The following is a 22,065-nucleotide window of genomic DNA, read 5'->3' on the forward strand; positions in this document are numbered from 1 at the left end:
TTTGGCCACCGTGCTCGATCCTAGATTTAAAATCTACATTGTATCTCTCTTTCCGGCAGACACAAGTCTGCAGAGGTTCAAAGACCTGCTGGTGAGAAAATTGTCAAGTCAAGCGGAATGTGACCCGTCAGCAGCTCCTCCTTCACATTCTCCCGCAACTGGGGGTGGGAGGAAAAGGCTAAGAATTCCGAGCCCACCCACTGGCGGTGATGCAGGGCAGTCTGGAGCGAGTGCTGACATCTGGTCCGGACTGAAGGACTTGCCAACAATTACTGACATGTCGTCTACTGTCACTGCATATGATTCTGTCACCATTGAAAGAATGGTGGAGGATTATATGAGTGACCGCATCCAAGTAGGCACGTCAGACAGTCCGTACGTATACTGGCAGGAAAAAGAGGCAATTTGGAGGCCCTTGCACAAACTGGCTTTATTCTACCTAAGTTGCCCTCCCTCCAGTGTGTACTCCGAAAGAGTGTTTAGTGCAGCCGCTCACCTTGTCAGCAATTGGCGTACGAGGTTACTTCCAGAAAATGTGGAGAAGATGATGTTCATCAAAATGAATTATAATCAATTCATCCGTGGAGACATTCACCAGCAATTGCCTCCAGAAAGTACACAGGGACCTGAGATGGTGGATTCCAGTGGGGACGAATTAATAATCTGTGAGGAGGGGGATACTGTGCAGCTAGGTGATGGGGTCAGCCTTGCGCTATCTAAATTAATTAGGCTCCAAGTTTCAGACACACAAAGTACATCCAACACTTTGAAAAAATTGACACATAAGAACAAAAAACAAATGGTCTGAAACTAGCGCTGTGCAGAGGGTGAATCTGACACTCTGGATATAACTTGTACCACCAATACAACAGAGGAGTGTATATGATCCTTCTCAGGAGAAACTAAGAGACACCGTGTTCTTTACTTCATTGGAAAGGAACTTACATTTAATTCCTTTCTCGTATGCCCGTAAAGGTATCTTTAAACACTATCCTCTCTTCTCTGGTGGGAAATATTGCTGTGCAGTATAGAAAGATGAGACACTTACATGAGATTTCTGTCCCGCATACACGTAACAGGTTCTTTAAGATCCTTCAATCCCCATAAAACTGACGTCCTCCACAATCTTCACAAACAGGTTTATTCCACAGTTCACATAAAACATAGACAGAAAGAAACAGGTGTGGACAATCTTCCGGTTCACCTGGGAAACCAGCAGGATGGAAAATGGACTGGCACCTCCGTCCCGGCTGCAGTCACAGGATCGTGGTGCAAAAGCTGGATACAGTCCTAGCGGTGTCTCCCAAATGTCTCTCCGGTAAAATGACAGTCCTCCTGTACCGAACGGCTTCAACGCGTTTCTGTGAATACTTTCACCTTTGTCAAGAAGTGCCGTTCTGTTACTAGTCAGGGGTTTTATCCCTCCCCAATCACATCACATGACTGGTATTAAAATACACCTGTGTGCAGGGCCGGCGCCACCACTAGGCAGCTTTAGGCAGCTGCCTATGGGCGCCGGCCACTTGCGGGCGGCATCTCACGCTGCCGATGAATGCTTATGACGAGAATTACTGCGGAGAGGAGCGGAAGACAGTTGCTATAGCAACTGTAACAATATCCGGCAGGGCGCTGCTTACTCTATATGCATAGCGCCGCTGCCGATGGGGTCCGTACTGTCACTCACACTGTCCGTGCTGGCGGCTGATAACAGTTGGGCGGCTGCGCGCCGCGGCATCCCTTTAGTACGGACAGTGTGAGCGGCTGTATAACCCGTCGGCAGCGGCTCTATGCACATAGAGTAAGAAGCAGTGCTGCCGGAAATTGTTACAGTTGCTATAGCAACCGTCTTCCGCTCTTCTCCGTGGTAACGCCCGTCATACTCCCGCCCCGCACCACAAAAACAGACTGCCAATTGTATGAACTTCACTAATTGTATAAAGGATCAGGGTGGGGGAGCAGTAAATTTATACAGTAAAGTCAAGGGTAGGGGGGGGAATTTAAATATATAAAAGGTAGAGAGGTTGCTGGAAGGGGGAAAGTAATTATATATATATATATATATATATATATATATAAAAATACACTAGTTACCGGCCCGTCAAAATGACGGAACATCGTAACAGTAATGTCAGTGTCGGTGGCTATGTGCACCATATAGTTACCGCAAGCACGCAAAACACTTTAATTCCCCCTGCACAGATGAGGAGCAGCATTGGTATTTTATTACATAGTTGGTGTGTATAGTATATAGAGTGGTCGAAGTGGTCCGGTATGCGGCGGTATGGCATACCGGCACTTCTCCACAGACCAGGAAGTTTTTTTTTTTTTTAATCAACTCCTGCTATGGCCAATCGTGCTCATGTTCTTCCCACCGCTGCTCCCAGTCACGGCGGTTGGTGCCGGAGCTGTGAGCCACACTACTCTCCAGCAGTTACGGCGGACACACACTCCCCCTTCCCTCCTCCAGCAGCCGCTCGCGCAGAGTGCCTCGATTCCTCCAATTACTCAACCGGGCGGCCGCGTCACCATGGGGCTGCATAGACGCTGGCGCTCGGATCTTCCTGCTGCCGGCCTCTTCGGGCTGTGCCAGGGTCCACGCCGCGGGACTCCTTTGTTGACAGTGATACCGTGCAGCTCAAGCTAAGGTTGACGACATGGTGGTGGTGAGTGACTGCTGGAGAGCCCTGTGCCCTCCTGCCCCCCCATTCCCCATGTGTGTGGACCTTGCCTCTGTGTATGACACCTTGTGCCCCCCTGCCCCCCTCCCGCTGCCAATGTGTGTGTGTCACCCAGTGCTCCCCTACCCTTGTTGCCCTGTGTGATGACAACCTGTGCCCTGCGTGTGTGACACCCTGTCCCCCATGTTTCGTCTCATACCGTGTGCTATAATGTGAATTTCAGCTCATTCTGTGTGCTATATTGTTAATTTTGGCTCATACCATGAGCTATATTGTGAATTTCGGCTCATTCGTGTGCTATAATGTGAATTTCGTCTCATACCATGTGCTATAATGTGAATTTCGAACTCATACCGTGTGCTGTAATGTGAATTTCGGCTCATACCGCGTGCTATAATGTGAATGTCATCTCATACCATGTGCTATAATGTGACTTTCGTCTCATACCATGTGCTATAATGTGATTTTCGTCTCATACCATGTGCTATAATGTGAATTTCGTCTCATACTGTGTGCTATAATGTGAATTTCGGCTCATTCTGTGTGCTATAATGTGAATTTCGTCTCATACTGTGTGCTATAATGTGAATTTTGGCTCATTCCGCGTGCTATAATGTGAATTTCATCTCATACCATGTGCTATAATGTGACTTTCGTCTCATTCTATGTGCTATAATGTGAATTTCGTCTCATACCGGGTGCTATAATGTGAATTTTGGCTCATACTGTGTGGTATAAAAGTGAAAGGGGCATCAGTACTAGATTGTATAAGGGATCCTACTACACTGAAGGACACCCCCCCCCCCTAAGTAGCCCTGGGCCACCTGAAGGCTTAATCCAGCCCTAGTCTAGCAGTTCTTGCGCACCCTGGGTAGAACGCCTGTAGCATTACAGCAGCAATCTGTCCTGAAGTTCCCACTTAAGGCCCATACACACTGGGTGATTTTGAGCTGAAAGCCGCTTACTTTTGTGTTGAGCTGCTTTCAGTTCAAAACCGCCCAGTGTATATGCCCCAGCGATGAGCGGTGAGCGCTGATGCGCACTCCCGCTTCATCGCTGGTATTACGAGTAGATGAACGGCGGGGTGAGCGGCTTTCCATAGTGTCCTGCTATGCCCAGTGTGTATGCACTTTAAGAGTCAGCTGGATGGGATGTACTAGATAAAACCTGTTTCCTGGGTTTTACTGCATATCCTGTATGTATTAAGTCTGACTTGGTGTGTGGTTTGGGGGGGATGGCAGCAGGCTGAAATTTTGCCTAGGATGCTGAGAAACCTTGCTCCGGCCCTGCCTGTGTGGCTGGTTTAAACCACACAACTAAAACACATTACAATCAAATAAAGGCCACTAATAAAACAACCGACTTTTAGATCCAGGTATTAGAATCCAGCGTAGAAATGGATAAAAAAATACATAAGAATTAAAAATGCCCTTATATAAAAAAACATCGGGTGTAATGGTATCCCATAACAAGTGGAGACCGGAGTCCCAAAAAAGGATCAGATGTGACAACATCTATATAAGTCACTAATTGCAAACTTTAAAAAAACGCTGGTAAAAATGAGCCATACACACTGAATGTAAATGTCGGCTTTACAATGAATTTTATCATCCGTGGTTCCACAACCCGTCCGAGAGGACAGTAGAAAATCCGAAGGGGAGTAGTATCAAATATAGGAGGGTAAGATACTCTCCACAGATAATACATCAACTGGGTAAAAATAATTTATCACATCCAATATCCCATCAAACTGCTAAGACAATGGAACAAAACATATCAATTAAACCACTCATAAACAGCTGGTTTTAGGTCTCATCTTCTTCCATTTGAGACATGTCCCCAAATTGCGTCCAATCCTATAGGTCCACTGATCCGTCACTCCTATATTTAGTATCCGGTAGGTATCAAGTCCATCAGTGATAGTGAGATCTGTATACACTCAAAACCAGTACAGACATACATAGAGAAAGAAAAGAATTAGTGTGTGATATTATAAAAACCACTTGGTTTCAAAATCCATATTTAACCCTAACGGTGTTAAAGTTTTCAGCTGGTAAATGGTTTGCATTTCTAGTCTGGCCAAAGTTTCCTCCACCCCTCTTCTCCTCCAATTCCCTTTAGCAATTTTAATCCCGCAAAAACTTGTAAGGTCTTTAATGTCACATGCATGTTTTTCTTTAAAATGAAGCGATACACTGTGTAATTCAAAACCCTTTTTGATGTTTCTGACGTGCTCACTAAGACGTTCTTTGAGCATTCGCCCTGTTCTCCCCACATATTGTGAGCCACATTTACATTCTAACAAGTAAACGACATTCTTGCTTCCACAGGTAATGAATTCCTTTATAGGGAAACTCTTTTTGGTTTGATTGGAGGTGAAATGGGTAACCTTTCTCTCTGTACTACAATGTTTGCACATGGTGCACATCCCACACCGTTGAAAGCCCTTGGTAAGAACCCGGGTCATTCTTTTATCAACTGGGAGTGCACTCTTTACCAGACTATTTTTCAAATTATCTGCCCTCCTATAGACAAACCTGGGCTTCTCAGATATATGTTCCTGTAACAATGGATCTTTGGTTAAAATTTTCCAATGCCTATTAATTATTTTTTCTAGCTGTTCATACTGTGATGTGTATTTCGTGATGAACATCACCCCTGCATTGGATTTCTTTTTTACTCGGCTGCAATTGCTAAGAGTTGTAGCCCTATCCATTTCATGGCTGGTTTGTCTTGCTGAAGATACCGCCTGCCTGTCATAACCTTTACTGACAAATTTTTGTTCCATAATATCGGCATGTTTATTAAACGCTTCTATGTGTGTACAGTTCCTTCGAAGACGCTGGAACTGACTTTTTGGAATGCTTCTAATCCAATTGGTATGATGGTTACTTTCAAAACTTATATAAGAATTACAATCAGTAGGTTTGATGTAATTCTCAGTGCATATCATATCTCCTGATGGGTATATTTTTAAATCCAGGAAATTAACCTCAGAGGAACTAATTTGGAATGACAATTCAATATTTTTATTTTTATTGTTAGAGTTGAGGTATTGGCAAAAGGAGGCTAAGGTCCCTTGTTCTCCTTTCCAGATAAATATGATGTCATCTATATATCTGGCCCAGAGCACTAGGTTGGCATCCCACTGGTGTCCGGTCCATACGGATAGGTCCTCCCAGTGTGCCATAAATAAATTAGCATAACTGGGTGCCAACCTAGTGCCCATCGCTGTTCCAAGGAGTTGTAAGAAGAAGTCCCCCCCCCATACCAAAAGAAATTATTTTGGAGAATGAACATAATCCCCTCTTTAATGAACTTAATCTCCTTTTCACTGTGTACTTCTTTCCTAAGATGATACTCAACAGCTTCTATTCCCAAATCATGACTAATAATGGTGTACAGTGATTTTACATCTGCAGTCACCAGGAGGAAATCCGATTCCCACTTGATGGAAGATAATTTGTTTATCACTGAAACAGTATCCCTCAGATGTGATCTAGTTTTTTCCACTAATGGTTTAATCCTATAATCAAGAAATTCAGATAAATTAGAGGTAATAGACCCTGTCCCTGCCACTATGGGCCGTCCAGGGGGACATTCCAGACTCTTATGTACTTTAGGTAGCACATAGAGTACAGGAATGGATGGATTATCCAACTTAATGTAGGTTTTCTGATCCTCAGTAAGGATCCCTCCCACTGTATATAATTGCAAGAAAACATCCATTTTTTTCTGAATGTTGACAGAGGGGTCCCCTCTCAGTTTCTTATACGTGGTACTATCTGACAGTTGTCGTAGGATCTCTGAGTGGTAGTCATCCCTGTTCAGAATGACCCCCCCCCCCTGTCAGCAGGTTTAATAACGATTTTGTGGTTATTACGTAATTCTTTCATAGCTTTCTTCTGCAGAGTGGAGAGATTACCTTTCCTTGGTGGTCTAAAGTTGGTAGTTTCTAGATCCTCTTTAACTAAACGCTCAAAAGTCTCAATGAAACATCCTTTCTTATGTTTCGGGAAGAAGGTGGACTTCTTTTTAAAAACTTTAATATGATCTGGAGGACCATCTATATTGTCCTCTTGGCCATCTTTCTCTGCAAAAAAACGTTTCAAGCATAGTTTCCTTACGAATTTCTGTAAATCTACAAAAACCTCAAACTGATTGACTTTACTAGTGGGTGCAAATTTTAAACCCTTTTCAAGAAGATCCTGTTCATCCTTGGTTAGTTGGTAATCGCTTAAATTATATATTTTAGTTTTCCACTCTGAGTCTGCTTCTGGAATAGGTACATCTACACTCTCACCGGACTTATTCTCATTAGAGGGCCCTTCATTCATGGATTTTTCTAATTTTAAGCGTTTATTTTTGGACATACCCAAATATTTGCCTGCTCTACAGCCTCTCCTTTGTGATACTCGTGGTTTACCCCCAATCACATATACCTCCTTCGATGTAGTCCCTCTCCTAAAAAATGTCCCTCACCTTTTTTGTCATAATCTGACCTAAGGGGCAAGTTCCCACCTCTATTCGATTCCCTATCATAAGGGGAGGGGGTCCTTCTCTCTTTTTAGGGCGTAAAATCCCTTGGTTGGAATGGTCTGCCTCTTTCTCTCCTAGACGAGAGGGGCCTCTCTTGTTGTCTATACTGATCCCTATATCGATAATTATTGTTTGGATAGTTGTTCCTTCTCCATGAGGGGGATACATATCTCTGTTTATAATCACCTGTTTGTGTTTCATATAGTTTCCTACTGTCTCTCGATTGAAATTGATTCCTCACGGGCCGATTAAATTTATTCCCATTAAAATAGTTTTGGGATTCATCTCCTATTTTTGGAGGATCCAACTCTATCATACCTTTCCTCAGTGGGTGAATATTATTCTCTGCAAAATCTTTTTTATCCCTATGGTATTTTTTCTGTTTTTTAAAAATTAAGTCCTTTTCATTTTTTTCCACTCTAATGCGGGTCCGTTCCTCTAATTCCTTATATTCTTTTAGTTCTACATAGGGTCTAATGAGTGTTTCCATTGTATCAATTTCTTGTTCAATGGTAATAAGTTTATTTTTCTTTTCTTTAATAATGAGTTCCATTAATTTGGTGGAACATGTATCAAGTGTTTTATTCCATTCTTTCTTAAAACTGTCCGTTTCTGTATCAAAGGAGGGAATTTTCTCTAAACGAAGACCTCTGGGAATAAGTCCTTCCTTAATATATTGTGCCAGGGTGGCTATTTCCCACCAAAAATTCCCTTCCTCAAGTAACAATTTCTCTACCTTCTTCATAGCGCTCTCTAAATCATGATCTTTTATATTGGTGGGATTATCTCCCCCTTCAAATAGATCATGTAAACGGTCACGTCTAGTTTTCCTATGTTTAAACATGACTGACAATCAATGTGTAGAAAATTACTACAGCAGCAAGACAGACACCTGGATGTTTGAAAGGAATATACTGTGCAGCTAGGTGATGGGGTCAGCCTTGCGCTATCTAAATTAATTAGGCTCCAAGTTTCAGACACACAAAGTACATCCAACACTTTGAAAAAATTGACACATAAGAACAAAAAACAAATGGTCTGAAACTAGCGCTGTGCAGAGGGTGAATCTGACACTCTGGATATAACTTGTACCACCAATACAACAGAGGAGTGTATATGATCCTTCTCAGGAGAAACTAAGAGACACCGTGTTCTTTACTTCATTGGAAAGGAACTTACATTTAATTCCTTTCTCGTATGCCCGTAAAGGTATCTTTAAACACTATCCTCTCTTCTCTGGTGGGAAATATTGCTGTGCAGTATAGAAAGATGAGACACTTACATGAGATTTCTGTCCCGCATACACGTAACAGGTTCTTTAAAATCCTTCAATCCCCATAAAACTGACGTCCTCCACAATCTTCACAAACAGGTTTATTCCACAGTTCACATAAAACATAGACAGAAAGAAACAGGTGTGGACAATCTTCCGGTTCACCTGGGAAACCAGCAGGATGGAAAATGGACTGGCACCTCCGTCCCGGCTGCAGTCACAGGATCGTGGTGCAAAAGCTGGATACAGTCCTAGCGGTGTCTCCCAAATGTCTCTCCGGTAAAATGACAGTCCTCCTGTACCGAACGGCTTCAACGCGTTTCTGTGAATACTTTCACCTTTGTCAAGAAGTGCCGTTCTGTTACTAGTCAGGGGTTTTATCCCTCCCCAATCACATCACATGACTGGTATTAAAATACACCTGTGTGGCTGGTTTAAACCACACAACTAAAACACATTACAATCAAATAAAGGCCACTAATAAAACAACCGACTTTTAGATCCAGGTATTAGAATCCAGCGTAGAAATGGATAAAAAAATACATAAGAATTAAAAATGCCCTTATATAAAAAAACATCGGGTGTAATGGTATCCCATAACAAGTGGAGACCGGAGTCCCAAAAAAGGATCAGATGTGACAACATCTATATAAGTCACTAATTGCAAACTTTAAAAAAACGCTGGTAAAAATGAGCCATACACACTGAATGTAAATGTCGGCTTTACAATGAATTTTATCATCCGTGGTTCCACAACCCGTCCGAGAGGACAGTAGAAAATCCGAAGGGGAGTAGTATCAAATAGAGGAGGGTAAGATACTCTCCACAGATAATACATCAACTGGGTAAAAATAATTTATCACATCCAATATCCCATCAAACTGCTAAGACAATGGAACAAAACATATCAATTAAACCACTCATAAACAGCTGGTTTTAGGTCTCATCTTCTTCCATTTGAGACATGTCCCCAAATTGCGTCCAATCCTTTAGGTCCACTGATCCGTCACTCCTATATTTAGTATCCGGTAGGTATCAAGTCCATCAGTGATAGTGAGATCTGTATACACTCAAAACCAGTGCAGACATACATAGAGAAAGAAAAGAATTAGTGTGTGATATTATAAAAACCACTTGGTTTCAAAATCCATATTTAACCCTAACGGTGTTAAAGTTTTCAGCTGGTAAATGGTTTGCATTTCTAGTCTGGCCAAAGTTTCCTCCACCCCTCTTCTCCTCCAATTCCCTTTAGCAATTTTAATCCCGCAAAAACTTGTAAGGTCTTTAATGTCACATGCATGTTTTTCTTTAAAATGAAGCGATACACTGTGTAATTCAAAACCCTTTTTGATGTTTCTGACGTGCTCACTAAGACGTTCTTTGAGCATTCGCCCTGTTCTCCCCACATATTGTGAGCCACATTTACATTCTAACAAGTAAACGACATTCTTGCTTCCACAGGTAATGAATTGCTTTATAGGGAAACTCTTTTTGGTTTGATTGGAGGTGAAATGGGTAACCTTTCTCTCTGTACTACAATGTTTGCACATGGTGCACATCCCACACCGTTGAAAGCCCTTGGTAAGAACCCGGGTCATTCTTTTATCAACTGGGAGTGCACTCTTTACCAGACTATTTTTCAAATTATCTGCCCTCCTATAGACAAACCTGGGCTTCTCAGATATATGTTCCTGTAACAATGGATCTTTGGTTAAAATTTTCCAATGCCTATTAATTATTTTTTTCTAGCTGTTCATACTGTGATGTGTATTTCGTGATGAACATCACCCCTGCATTGGATTTCTTTTTTACTCGGCTGCAATTGCTAAGAGTTGTAGCCCTATCCATTTCATGGCTGGTTTGTCTTGCTGAAGATACCGCCTGCCTGTCATAACCTTTACTGACAAATTTTTGTTCCATAATATCGGCATGTTTATTAAACGCTTCTATGTGTGTACAGTTCCTTCGAAGACGCTGGAACTGACTTTTTGGAATGCTTCTAATCCAATTGGTATGATGGTTACTTTCAAAACTTATATAAGAATTACAATCAGTAGGTTTGATGTAATTCTCAGTGCATATCATATCTCCTGATGGGTATATTTTTAAATCCAGGAAATTAACCTCAGAGGAACTAATTTGGAATGACAATTCAATATTTTTATTTTTATTGTTAGAGTTGAGGTATTGGCAAAAGGAGGCTAAGGTCCCTTGTTCTCCTTTCCAGATAAATATGATGTCATCTATATATCTGGCCCAGAGCACTAGGTTGGCATCCCACTGGTGTCCGGTCCATACGGATAGGTCCTCCCAGTGTGCCATAAATAAATTAGCATAACTGGGTGCCAACCTAGTGCCCATCGCTGTTCCAAGGAGTTGTAAGAAGAAGTCCCCCCCATACCAAAAGAAATTATTTTGGAGAATGAACAAAATCCCCTCTTTAATGAACTTAATCTCCTTTTCACTGTGTACTTCTTTCCTAAGATGATACTCAACAGCTTCTATTCCCAAATCATGACTAATAATGGTGTACAGTGATTTTACATCTGCAGTCACCAGGAGGAAATCCGATTCCCACTTGATGGAAGATAATTTGTTTATCACTGAAACAGTATCCCTCAGATGTGATCTAGTTTTTTCCACTAATGGTTTAATCCTATAATCAAGATGTACACAGTGAAAGGGGGTGAGGAATCGGAGGATGATGATGAGGTGGACATCTTGCCTCTGTAGAGCCAGTTTGTGCAAGGAGAGATTGATTGCTTCTTTTTTGGTGGGTTCCCAAACCAACCAGTCATTTCAGTCACAGTCGTGTGGCAGACCCTGTCGCTTAAATGATGGGTTCGTTAAAGTGTGCATGTCCTGTTTATACAACATAAGGGTGGGTGGGAGGGCCCAAGGACAATTCCATCTTGCACCTCTTTTTTCTTTCATTTTTCTTTGCATCATGTGCTGTTTGGGGACAATTTTTTTGAAGTGCCATCCTGCCTGACACTGCAGTGCCACTCCTAGATGGGCCAGGTGTTTGTGTCGGCCACTTGTGTCGCTTAGCTTAGTCACACAGCGACCTTGGTGCGCCTCTTTTTTTCTTTGCATCATGTGCTGTTTGGAGACTATTTTTTTGAAGTGCCATCCTGTCTGACACTGCAGTGCCACTCCTAGATGGGCCAGGTGTTTGTGTCGGCCACTTGTGTCGCTTAGCTTAGTCACACAGCGACCTTGGTGCGCCTCTTTTTTTCTTTGCATCATGTGCTGTTTGGGGACAATTTTTTTTAAGTGCCATCCTGCCTGACACTGCAGTGCCACTCCTAGATGGGCCAGGTGTTTGTGTCGGCCACTTGTATCGCTTAGCTTAGCCATCCAGCGACCTCGGTGCAAATTTTAGGACTAAAAATAATATTGTGAGGTGTGAGGTGTTCAGAATAGACTGAAAATGAGTGGAAATTATGGTTATTGAGGTTAATAATACTATGGGATCAAAATGACCCCCAAATTCTATGATTTAAGCTGTTTTTGAGGGTTTTTTGTGAAAAAAACACCCGAATCCAAAACACACCCGAATCCGACAAAAAATTTTCAGGGAGGTTTTGCCAAAACGCGTCCGAATCCAAAACACGGCCGCGGAACCGAATCCAAAACCAAAACACAAAACCCGAAAAATTTCCGGGGCACATCACTAATATATATATATATATACACTGCTCAAAAAAATAAAGGGAACACTAAAATAACACATCCTAGATCTGAATGAATGAAATATTCTTATTAAATACTTTGTTCTTTACATAGTTGAATGTGCTGACAACAAAATCACACAAAAATTATCAATGGAAATCAAATTTATTAACCCATGGAGGTCTGGATTTGGAGTCAACCTCAAAATTAAAGTGGAAAAACACACTACAGGCTGATCCAACTTTGATGAAATGTCCTTAAAACAAGTCAAAATGAGGCTCAGTAGTGTGTGTGGCCTCCACGTGCCTGTATGACCTCCCTACAACCTAAACAAGTGGCTCAGGTAGTGCAGCTCATCCAGGATAGCACATCAATGCGAGCTGTGGCAAGAAGGTTTGCTGTGTCTGTCAGCGTAGTGTCCAGAGCATGGAGGCGCTACCAGCATACAGGCCAGTACATCAGGAGACGTGGAGGAGGCCGTAGGAGGGCAACAACCAAGCAGCAGGACCGCTACCTCCGCCTTTGTGCAAGGAGGAACAGGAGGAGCACTGCCAGAGCCCTGCAAAATGACCTCCAGCAAGCCACAAATGTGCATGTGTCTACTCAAACGATCAGAAACAAACTCCATGAGGGTGGTATGAGGGCCAGAAGTCCACAGGTGGGGGTTGTGCTTACAGCCCAACACCGTGCAGGACGTTTGGCATTTGCCAGAGAACACCAAGATTGGCAAATTCGCCACTGGCGCCCTGTGCTCTTCACAGATGAAAGCAGGTTCTCACTGAGCACACGTGACAGACGTGACAGAGTCTGGAGACGCCAAGGAGAACGTTCTGCTGCCTGCGACATCCTCCAGCATGACCGGTTTGGCAGTGGGTCAGTAATGGTGTGGGGTGGCATTTCTTTGGGGGGACGCACAGCGCTCCATGTGCTCGCCAGAGGTAGCCTGACTGCCATTAGGTACCGAGATGAGATCCTCAGACCCCTTGTGAGACCATATGCTGGTGCGGTTGGCCCTGGGTTCCTCCTAATGCAAGACAATGCTAGACCTCATGTGGCTGGAGTGTGTCAGCAGTTCCTGCAAGACTAAGGCATTGATGCTATGGACTGGCCCTCCCGTTCCCCAGACCTGAATACAATTGAGCACATCTGGGACATCATGTCTCACTCCATCCACCAACGCTACGTTGCACCACAGACTGTCCAGGAGTTGGCGGATGCTTTAGTCCAGGTCTGGGAGGAGATCCCTCAGGAGACCATCCGCCACCTCATCAGGAGCATGCCCAGGTGTTGTAGGGAGGTCATTCAGGCACGTGGAGGCCACACACACTACTGAGCCTCATTTTGACTTGTTTTAAGGCCATTACATCAAAGTTGGATCATCCTGTAGTGTGTTTTTCCACTTTAATTTTGAGTGTGACTCCAAATCCAGACCTCCATGGGTTAATAAATTTGATTTCCATTGATAATTTTTGTGTGATTTTGTTGTCAGCACATTCAACTATGTAAAGAACAAAGTATTTAATAAAAATATTTCATTCATTCAGATCTAGGATGTGTTATTATAGTGTTCCCTTTATTTTTTTGAGCAGTGTATATATATATATATATATATATATACACACACACACACACACACACACACACACACACACACACAGTGGTCGAAGTGGAAATTTTGAAGTGGGGGTATGCAAAAGGCAAGGACGTAATTATGCGCACGCCGAAGGTGCGCTCTCCAGAAAAGGGGGCGTGGTCACCCAAAATGGGGGTGGTCACCCAAAAGGGGGCGTGCCCCGTGTAGCAGAACCCCTTATACTATCTAGTACTGGTGCCCCTTTCACCTTATAGCACACTGAATGAGCTGAAATTCACATTATAGCACACGGTAGGAGCCGAAATTCACATTGTAGCACACTGAATGAGCCGAAACTCACATTGTAGCACACGGTACGATCCGAAATTCACATTGTAGCACACTGAATGAGCCGAAATTCATATTGTAGCACACTGAATTAGCCGAAATTCACAATGTAGCACACTGAATGAGCCGAAATTTACATTGTAGCACACTGAATGAGCCGAAATTCACATTATAGGACACTGAATGAGCCGAAATTGTGACAACAGGGAGAGAGAGAGTGACGACAGGAAGAGAGAGAGAGTGACGACAGTGACGACAGGAAGAGAGAGAGAGTGACGACAGTGACGACAGGGAGACAGAGTGACAACAGTGACAGCAGGGAGAGAGAGAGTGACAGTAGGTACAGGGACGGTAACGACAGGGAGAGGTGACAGCAAGGCAACATTACCTCATTTTTGCTGGCAGCAGTGAGCGGTGGTGAGCGGTGGGCGGCGGTGAGCGGCTGTGAGCTAATACAGCGCTCTACACAGCCGCCGGCCGCCGCGCAGGGACGGGGAGCACCATGTGCAGCAGGATGGCCACTTCCCTCGCCTCCTGCTGCACTTTCAGTTCCGCATTTCCGGGTCAGTGGAAAAAGTGGCGGTATACCATACCGCCGTATACCGCCCCACTTCGACCACTGTATATGTATATATATATATATATATATATATATATATACAGATATATCAACACAGCCCCATATATACACACACACACACACACACACACACACACACACACACACACACACATACGTGTGTATGTATGTATGTATGTATATATATATATATATGTATAGGGCTGTGTGTGTGTGCGTATGGGGCTGTTTGTGTATATATATATATATATATATACACACACACACACACACACACACACACACACACACACACACACACACACACACACAGCCCTATATATATATATATATATACACACACACACACACACACACACACACACACACACACACACACACACACACAGAAAGCCCCATATAGACACACACTCAACCCCACGTGTATATATATATATATATATACACACACAGCCTCATGTATATACACACAGCCCCATATAGAAACACACACGACCCCATGTATATACACACACTCCCATATAGACACACGTACTGTACAGCCCCATGTATATATACACACAGCGCCATATAGGACACACACACAAACCTATGTATATATACACACACACGTCCCTAACACTACAGCCACCGCTGGCGCTCCTCACCTACAGAAGAGGCATCTCCTGACAGCAGCAGCAGCTCCCGCGTCCTGACATCAAGCTTAGCCTCTGAGGCGGGGGTGGGGAGAGAGCTGGCGGGAGACAAGTGAGCAGGGCTGTGAGGAGGCGGGCGCATTGCCTGACACACTGCCGGGGGCGGCAAACCCCGCCTTCCTCTACTGAACCGATGGAATGCACTGCTACCGCACGTCGCTTCTCCACTCTTCCTATACATCAGCCGGCGCCTCTGTATGTTTTGGGGGGGGGGGGGGCGAGCTGCCCCCTTGCCCCCCCAGTTCCGACGCTTCTGTATCTATCTATCTATTTATCTATGTGCTGTATATCTGTAATGGACGGGCTATTATGATGTTGCATTGGCTGCAGACCATAGATGTCATCTAGGGTTGATGAGGCAGGGAGCTGGCTTCCTACAGAAAACACCTCCCAATGGGACTGCGTGTAGTGTCATAGATTGGCAGGTGAGACTTCCAATAGGATGTTACTGCCAGCCACAGTGAATCCAGCGCAGTCACGGACTGCATCTGGCTTCACTGACACTGAGCTAAGGTGGTGGATTTTACTCGGGGGGGGGGGGGGGGGGATTGGGGCTGGAGGGTTGCCACCAAATCCTGGAGAATCCAGGAAATCCGGGAGAGGTGGCAACCCTAAGCGGACCCTAAGCGGGATAGCCCCCAAAAAACTGTACTGTCCTGTGAAAATCAGGTATGCAATACAAGCGCAGAAATCTGCTACTCTTTTTCATTTTACCTTTTTAAGGAGTAGAGATCAGATGCTGTATTCACACAGGTTAACACTTGAATATAAGAACATAAATTTGTCTTTTTGGAATTTTACCTTAACCCATAGGTCTGGGCACTTAAGCTGGAATCTATGGGTTAACAACACATGTTAGCTGAGGGCTTACCACTAGAGAAATTGAACTTACAATTGAATAGCTCCAAGCAATGGCAGATTTTATCTATGGGCTGCCAAAAACACCCCCACCACTCCCAAACAAATTAATTCCCACTGGCGAGCTGTTTCCTTCCTCTGGGACTGCCAGACCAGGCTGTGATTCGCAGAGAGCTGGATTCCAGTAGGAAGCCACTCCCTGTCTCGTCACCCCTAGCTTGCTTCTATGGGCTGCAACAAATGCAGTCCATAGAAGCTGGGGGGATTGTATTTGCCCAGTCCAGCCGCCGCTGGCGCACATGTGCAGGTTACGGAACCTGTCTGATGGGCTGACCGTCTCTTCTCCTCTTCCCTCACTGAGCAGGCATGGGTAGCAGCACCGCCACTGCCACAGTCAGGTAGGAGCCGCCTGTTGCTCCAAGCATTAACGCTCGCAGCTACCCTCCCTTAATAAGCCCTGTGTCCAGTGGCCATTGCTCAGACCAAGTTTAAAATCAGCAGGGGGGGGGGGGGGGGGGGGGGGAGGGAATCAATACATAACTCTAGTTGCGCCTTTAAATTTGTTTTTAATATTGGTGAGTGTCTGTGGAACGGTAAGCTCCACAGAGATCAGCACGATATCACAGCCACCTTCCTGGTGTATCTGCCCACCCCCCAGACTCCTGTATAAACTAGCCTGTGGGAGTCTTAAGTTGCGAGCAGATACAGGAGGGAGGCGCTGATTGCTCTGTCCCAGCTGCAGGGTTGTGATACACAGTGCTGATCCCTAGGGAGCTTACCTTCCCACAGACACTCGCCGATATTAAAAACCAATGTAAAGGTATAGCTAGGGTCATGTTTTATCCAGGAGCAACTTTTGAGAATATGTCATGTGAAGTTGGAATCAGTGTCTTGTATTTTTCTGCTAAGGTGATGGAGAAACTGAAAGCGAAGTACGGAGACCTCTACAGACAAGACAATGTTGTCCTAAGTGGCACACACACACATTCAGGACCATCTGGGTATTTTCAGTACACAATCTTTATGTTGACAAGCATGGGATTTCACCGAGAGGCCACTGATGCCATTGTCAATGGTATTGTCAAGGTATGATAGTTTGAAAAGTTACTGGTATATCATTATATAAATCAGAGTACACTGTTACTTTTATCTCCTGTGTTATTCAGTGGGTGCTGTTTTATTTAGTCCCCAGTTACCAGCCCCACAAAATGACAGAACAACATAACAGTAATGTCAGCGCAGGCAGCTATGCACTCCCAAACGGAGCAACACTTGAATTGCAACCGTCAGGCGCCATCCGCACCGAACACTTGAATTCCCACCCACAGAGGTGAAGAGCATCGTTAACCTTTTATAGGATGTATTGTCTAGCATGTCTCTAACACACATTTGAGCTGATACTTATATAACCCTTACCCTCCCTAGCAATATGCAATCATATATTTCTTCTAGAACATTTTACCTTTTCAGAGGAAGCAATACACTGTGTCCATTAAATGCAATAGATAGATGTTCCATTACTCCATCAAAGATGTAAGTGGTTATAATGGTCCATTATAAATCTAATAGCTGCTTGTGATTTTATTGTATCGTCCTGTGTCTAGAGCATTGACATAGCACATGCAAGCCTGAAAAGAGGAAGGATCTTTGTAAATAAGGGCTCCGTGGATAACAGTCACATCAACAGAAGCCCTTCCTCGTATAACCGCAACCCACAGTCGGAGCGAGACAGGTGAGGAGGTCACTATTACCCCTTTCAGACATATGACCCGGGAATTACCCTGCTCAAGTCCCGGTATTTTCTCTCCAGCAAAAACCCGGGTTTTTCTTTAGACCCCCTTTCATACTACACCACAGACCCGGGAAATTCCCGGGTTGGCCCCTTTCAGACATAAGCTGGATTTTTCAGTTTTTTAAGGCAGTGTCATCATTTTAAGGGGACGGTTTGCAGGCACATAATAATGAGGTCATGCAAAGGGGAGGGGAGGCTATTAAATTCCATGTTAGGAATACAGTAATTTCATATTTATATACCAATAAATAGAACACCAGTTTTTCTTTTCCAAAAATGTTTATTTTAGAAAGAATAAAAGTTTTTTTTCAACTTGTAAAACGTGTGTGCACATCTTTTGCATCTTTAATGAGATCCTCCCAATTATGAGGACATATATGGTATAGTACAAAAACTTTTTAGGAATGACAGGCGCATTACACCCACTTTAGCCATAACATAAAAGTGCTGCTGTATTGCAGTGCAAAAAAGTAGTTTTGCCGAAGGGCATGGTGTATCATAAGGGTCTTAAACCTTTGCCAGCTGTTATGGAACTTCAGTTCCCAGCATGCCCATCCACATTTTAGATTTTAGCCCATGCTAAACGGTGGCAGAAAATGCTGGGAAGTGTAGTTCCATAACAGCTGCAGGGCAATGTTTGAAGACCCCTGTTCTACATTAAAAAAAAGTGCTGCGGTATTGCAGTGAAAAATACAAACGAGATAATCATAAGACCAAGGTGTATGATGTACTCATAATTATGAGCGTATGCGCAATACCTGAATTTTTTCAGACAAACATACGCATTTTAAACATACGTATTTCACAAACAAAACATTAAACAAAAATAAAGTTATGGGCACAATACCCAACCAATAAACATAGAACAAACATTTACTGTATGTGCACAGTATACATTAGAGAATTTGGTACTGTGGTTTATTGCTGGGAGTAGATTCCTCTGGAGTTGTACTAGATAATGAATCTCCAAATTCTGGACCTCTCGGTCTATTCTTCAATGTATTCGAGGTCGAATTAAAGGATGTTGGAGACTGGGCTTGCTGCGCAAACTGGTGAGTATCCCCAAAAGTGGTGGGAGACTGGGTTTGCTGCGCAAACTGGTGAGTATCCCCAAAAGTGGTGGGAGACTGGGCTTGCTGCGCAAACTGGTGAGTATCCCCAAAAGAGGTGGGAGACTGGGCTTGCTGCATATACTGGTGAGTATCCCCAAAAGTGGTGGGAGACTGGGCTTGCTGCGCAAACTGGTGAGTATCCCCAAAAGAGGTGGGAGACCGGGCTTGCTGCATATACTGGCGAGTATCCCCAAAAGAGGTGGGAGACTGGGCTTGCTGCATATACTGGGATCTAGGCCCAAAATATGGTGGAGACTGGGCTTGTTGCATATACTGGGATATAGGCCCAAAAGATGGAGGGGACTGGGCTTGCTGTGCATACCGTGTTTTTGGACCAAATGTGGTGTGAAAATGCGAGTGTAGGTCAGAATGAGTGTTTGTAAATTGTGGTGTAGAGGTCATTTTGGAAAAAAGCTGACTTAGGAATTCACGGTTCTTGCTGCTGATCTTATCCTGCATAGCTACCATTTGCGTTAGCAAATTCCTCTGCAGTTCACGTTCATTGTCCATAAATTTTTGCAATCTTGCATCCTCTTGACTCTGCCAATCTGAATCCATCTCGCGTAGTTGGTCGCACAGGATATTTGTCATGGCTTTTGTAGCTACCTCTATTTTGGTCTTCTTTTTCCTACGAGGCGGGACTGTGTAAACTAAAAAACAAAACAGAATTTTTTTTGACCATCTCAAAGGTATCAATGGGATATGGCACAGAAGTGTAAGTTGGACAAATAGATTTATAAAATATATGAATACATCTGTGCTTGCGGTTACCATACGCTAGCACAATATGAACGCAGCAACAGGTACAGTTTAATAATAACACCCTATTACGTCACAATATCATAGTCATTACTGTTAGTATACTACATAAAAGTATTGTCATATACTATATGTTAAATATGTCTCTGACAATGATAATGCCGGAAACTTACTGTTTGAGCGTAGGGTAGGCTTGTCTCCCTGGGTCTGTGGTAGGGAATCGTCCCCCATGCTTTGCGATGATGCTGTCACATCTGTGGCCTTGTTTGGATCGATGATGATGGTGACATCCGAATCAATATCTGGATCATCATCAAATAGGCTCTGCGATGATGCCGGGCTCTGCTGGCTGCACTCTGGAGACGATGTAGCCGCGACTGATGGTATAGCAGACAGCATGCCAGCATCACTAGATTAAGATAGGGCAATGGGATTGCTAAGTGCTGTATGGCCAAACACGTTGCTGCACAGTTCATATAAGGGCCACTCCATCCTTCCCATACCACTGCAATTTTGATTGTGGTCATGGACCTTGGTATATTGTTTCTTAAGGGACTTTAGTTTGTTAAGAACTTGCTGTTGTGTCTTCACAATACCTCTGCTGGACAGGATCTTTGCAATGTTGCCATAGATCATGGCATCCTTAACAGTCCCTGTTATTTGTGATTTAATTTCCTCCTCACCCCTCACATGTAGTAGCTCCTGGACCTCCTCCTCCTTCCAGTGAGCCATTATGAACAAAATGGCAGTCTCTTCACTGGCACCCTCTGGCACACTTCTCTGCACACTTCTGCAGACTTCTCTGCACAGCTCTGTGTTACTCTGGCACTCTCTGGCACTGGCACACATACATGCACAGCTCTGTGTACCTTCTGCACTCTGGCACTGCCACACTTCACAGCAAAGCTCTCTGCTTCCTCCCATGCTGCTGTGGCGTCTGTTCCCCTCCGTCTGCCGCTGATGAGGTCATCAGCAGGCATCAGGCGGCCCTTTCTGACCAATGAAAACCTTTTTCATGCAGCCAGAGAGCAAATTCCAGGGTCGCGCCTTTCAGACTTAACCCGGGATCACATTCCCGGGTCGGTGCCTTTCAGACATACCAAATTCCCGGATTGATGCGCGTTCATGTGTAAAAACCCGGGAATTTAGAGCATGTCTGAAAGGGGTATATGATATTACACCTAAGACCACAGGTCACTGTGATACTACACCTATGACCACGGGTCACTGTGATATTACACCTAAGACCACGGGTCACTATGATATTACACCTATGACCACGGGTCACTGTGATATTATACCAAAGACCATGGGTCACGGTGATATTACACCTAAGACCACGGGTCACTGTGATATTACACCTAAGACCACGGGTCACTGTGATATTACACCTATCACCATGGGTCACTGTGATATCACACCTATGACCACGCACGGGTCACTGTGATATTACACTTTTGACCACATACAGTTGCACGCAAAAACACATGCAGTAGTGTCTATTGGTGTCACATGTGTGCAAGGTTATGCAAATGCATCTATAAACTGTGACTGACCTGTATTGTATCTGACCAGCGCTGTATCTGACCAGCACTGTAATCTGGTCAATATTTAACTGTGTGTCCCAAAGTATTCCGCACTGTACTACGCAGATACGGAATGCTGTTTATTGTGATTGGGGAGATTTTGGGTAGCTGCTCGACAAAAAGGCTGATTAATTGGGGCTTTTCATGGGCACAGGGTGCCAGTAATCAGTGACCCAGGGCCCCCAGGAGGGAGGTAAAGATTGGGCACTGAGGATAGGCATGTGCTGGGGGCATGTGCACTTGTGTAGAGGACATCAATGTCTGCTGTTGCTATTTTACACATTGTTTCAGGTTTCTTTTCTTTGCTGTTTGGTAATTACTTTAGAGCAATGATATTCTACACACGATTCTCAGGAAATTTCAGTGTTGAATTGTTTTCTGTGGATAGTACTTGTGAGTTGGTTCAATTGGTTATTGCTAAAACATTTCTAAGTTGTAAAACATTTTTAAACAGAAATAACTGCCGTGTGTTTGTACCTCTGTTGATTAACCAGGCTTTGGCCTATGTTGGTGAGGTGGTCAAAACTAACTGGAATTGAGTGGAAATGAATGTTATTGAGGTTAATAATACTGTAGGAACAAAACCAAGCCAACATT

General features: G+C 43.9%; 1 protein-coding gene across 1 annotated transcript in view; it reads left to right on the forward strand.

Moving 5' to 3' along the window:
* Positions 1 to 22,065, forward strand: part of LOC135057361 (putative neutral ceramidase C) — a 167,137-nt gene that overhangs the window by 52,007 nt on the left and 93,065 nt on the right. Inside the window, exons 6-7 of the mRNA XM_063963249.1 lie at positions 17,129 to 17,305; positions 17,824 to 17,951. Coding sequence (XP_063819319.1) covers positions 17,129 to 17,305; positions 17,824 to 17,951 — 305 coding nt within the window. The remainder of the gene's footprint in view (positions 1 to 17,128; positions 17,306 to 17,823; positions 17,952 to 22,065) is intronic.

This window comes from Pseudophryne corroboree, chromosome 3 (genome assembly GCF_028390025.1).
Source record: "Pseudophryne corroboree isolate aPseCor3 chromosome 3, aPseCor3.hap2, whole genome shotgun sequence".
Taxonomy (NCBI): Eukaryota; Metazoa; Chordata; class Amphibia; order Anura; family Myobatrachidae; genus Pseudophryne; species Pseudophryne corroboree.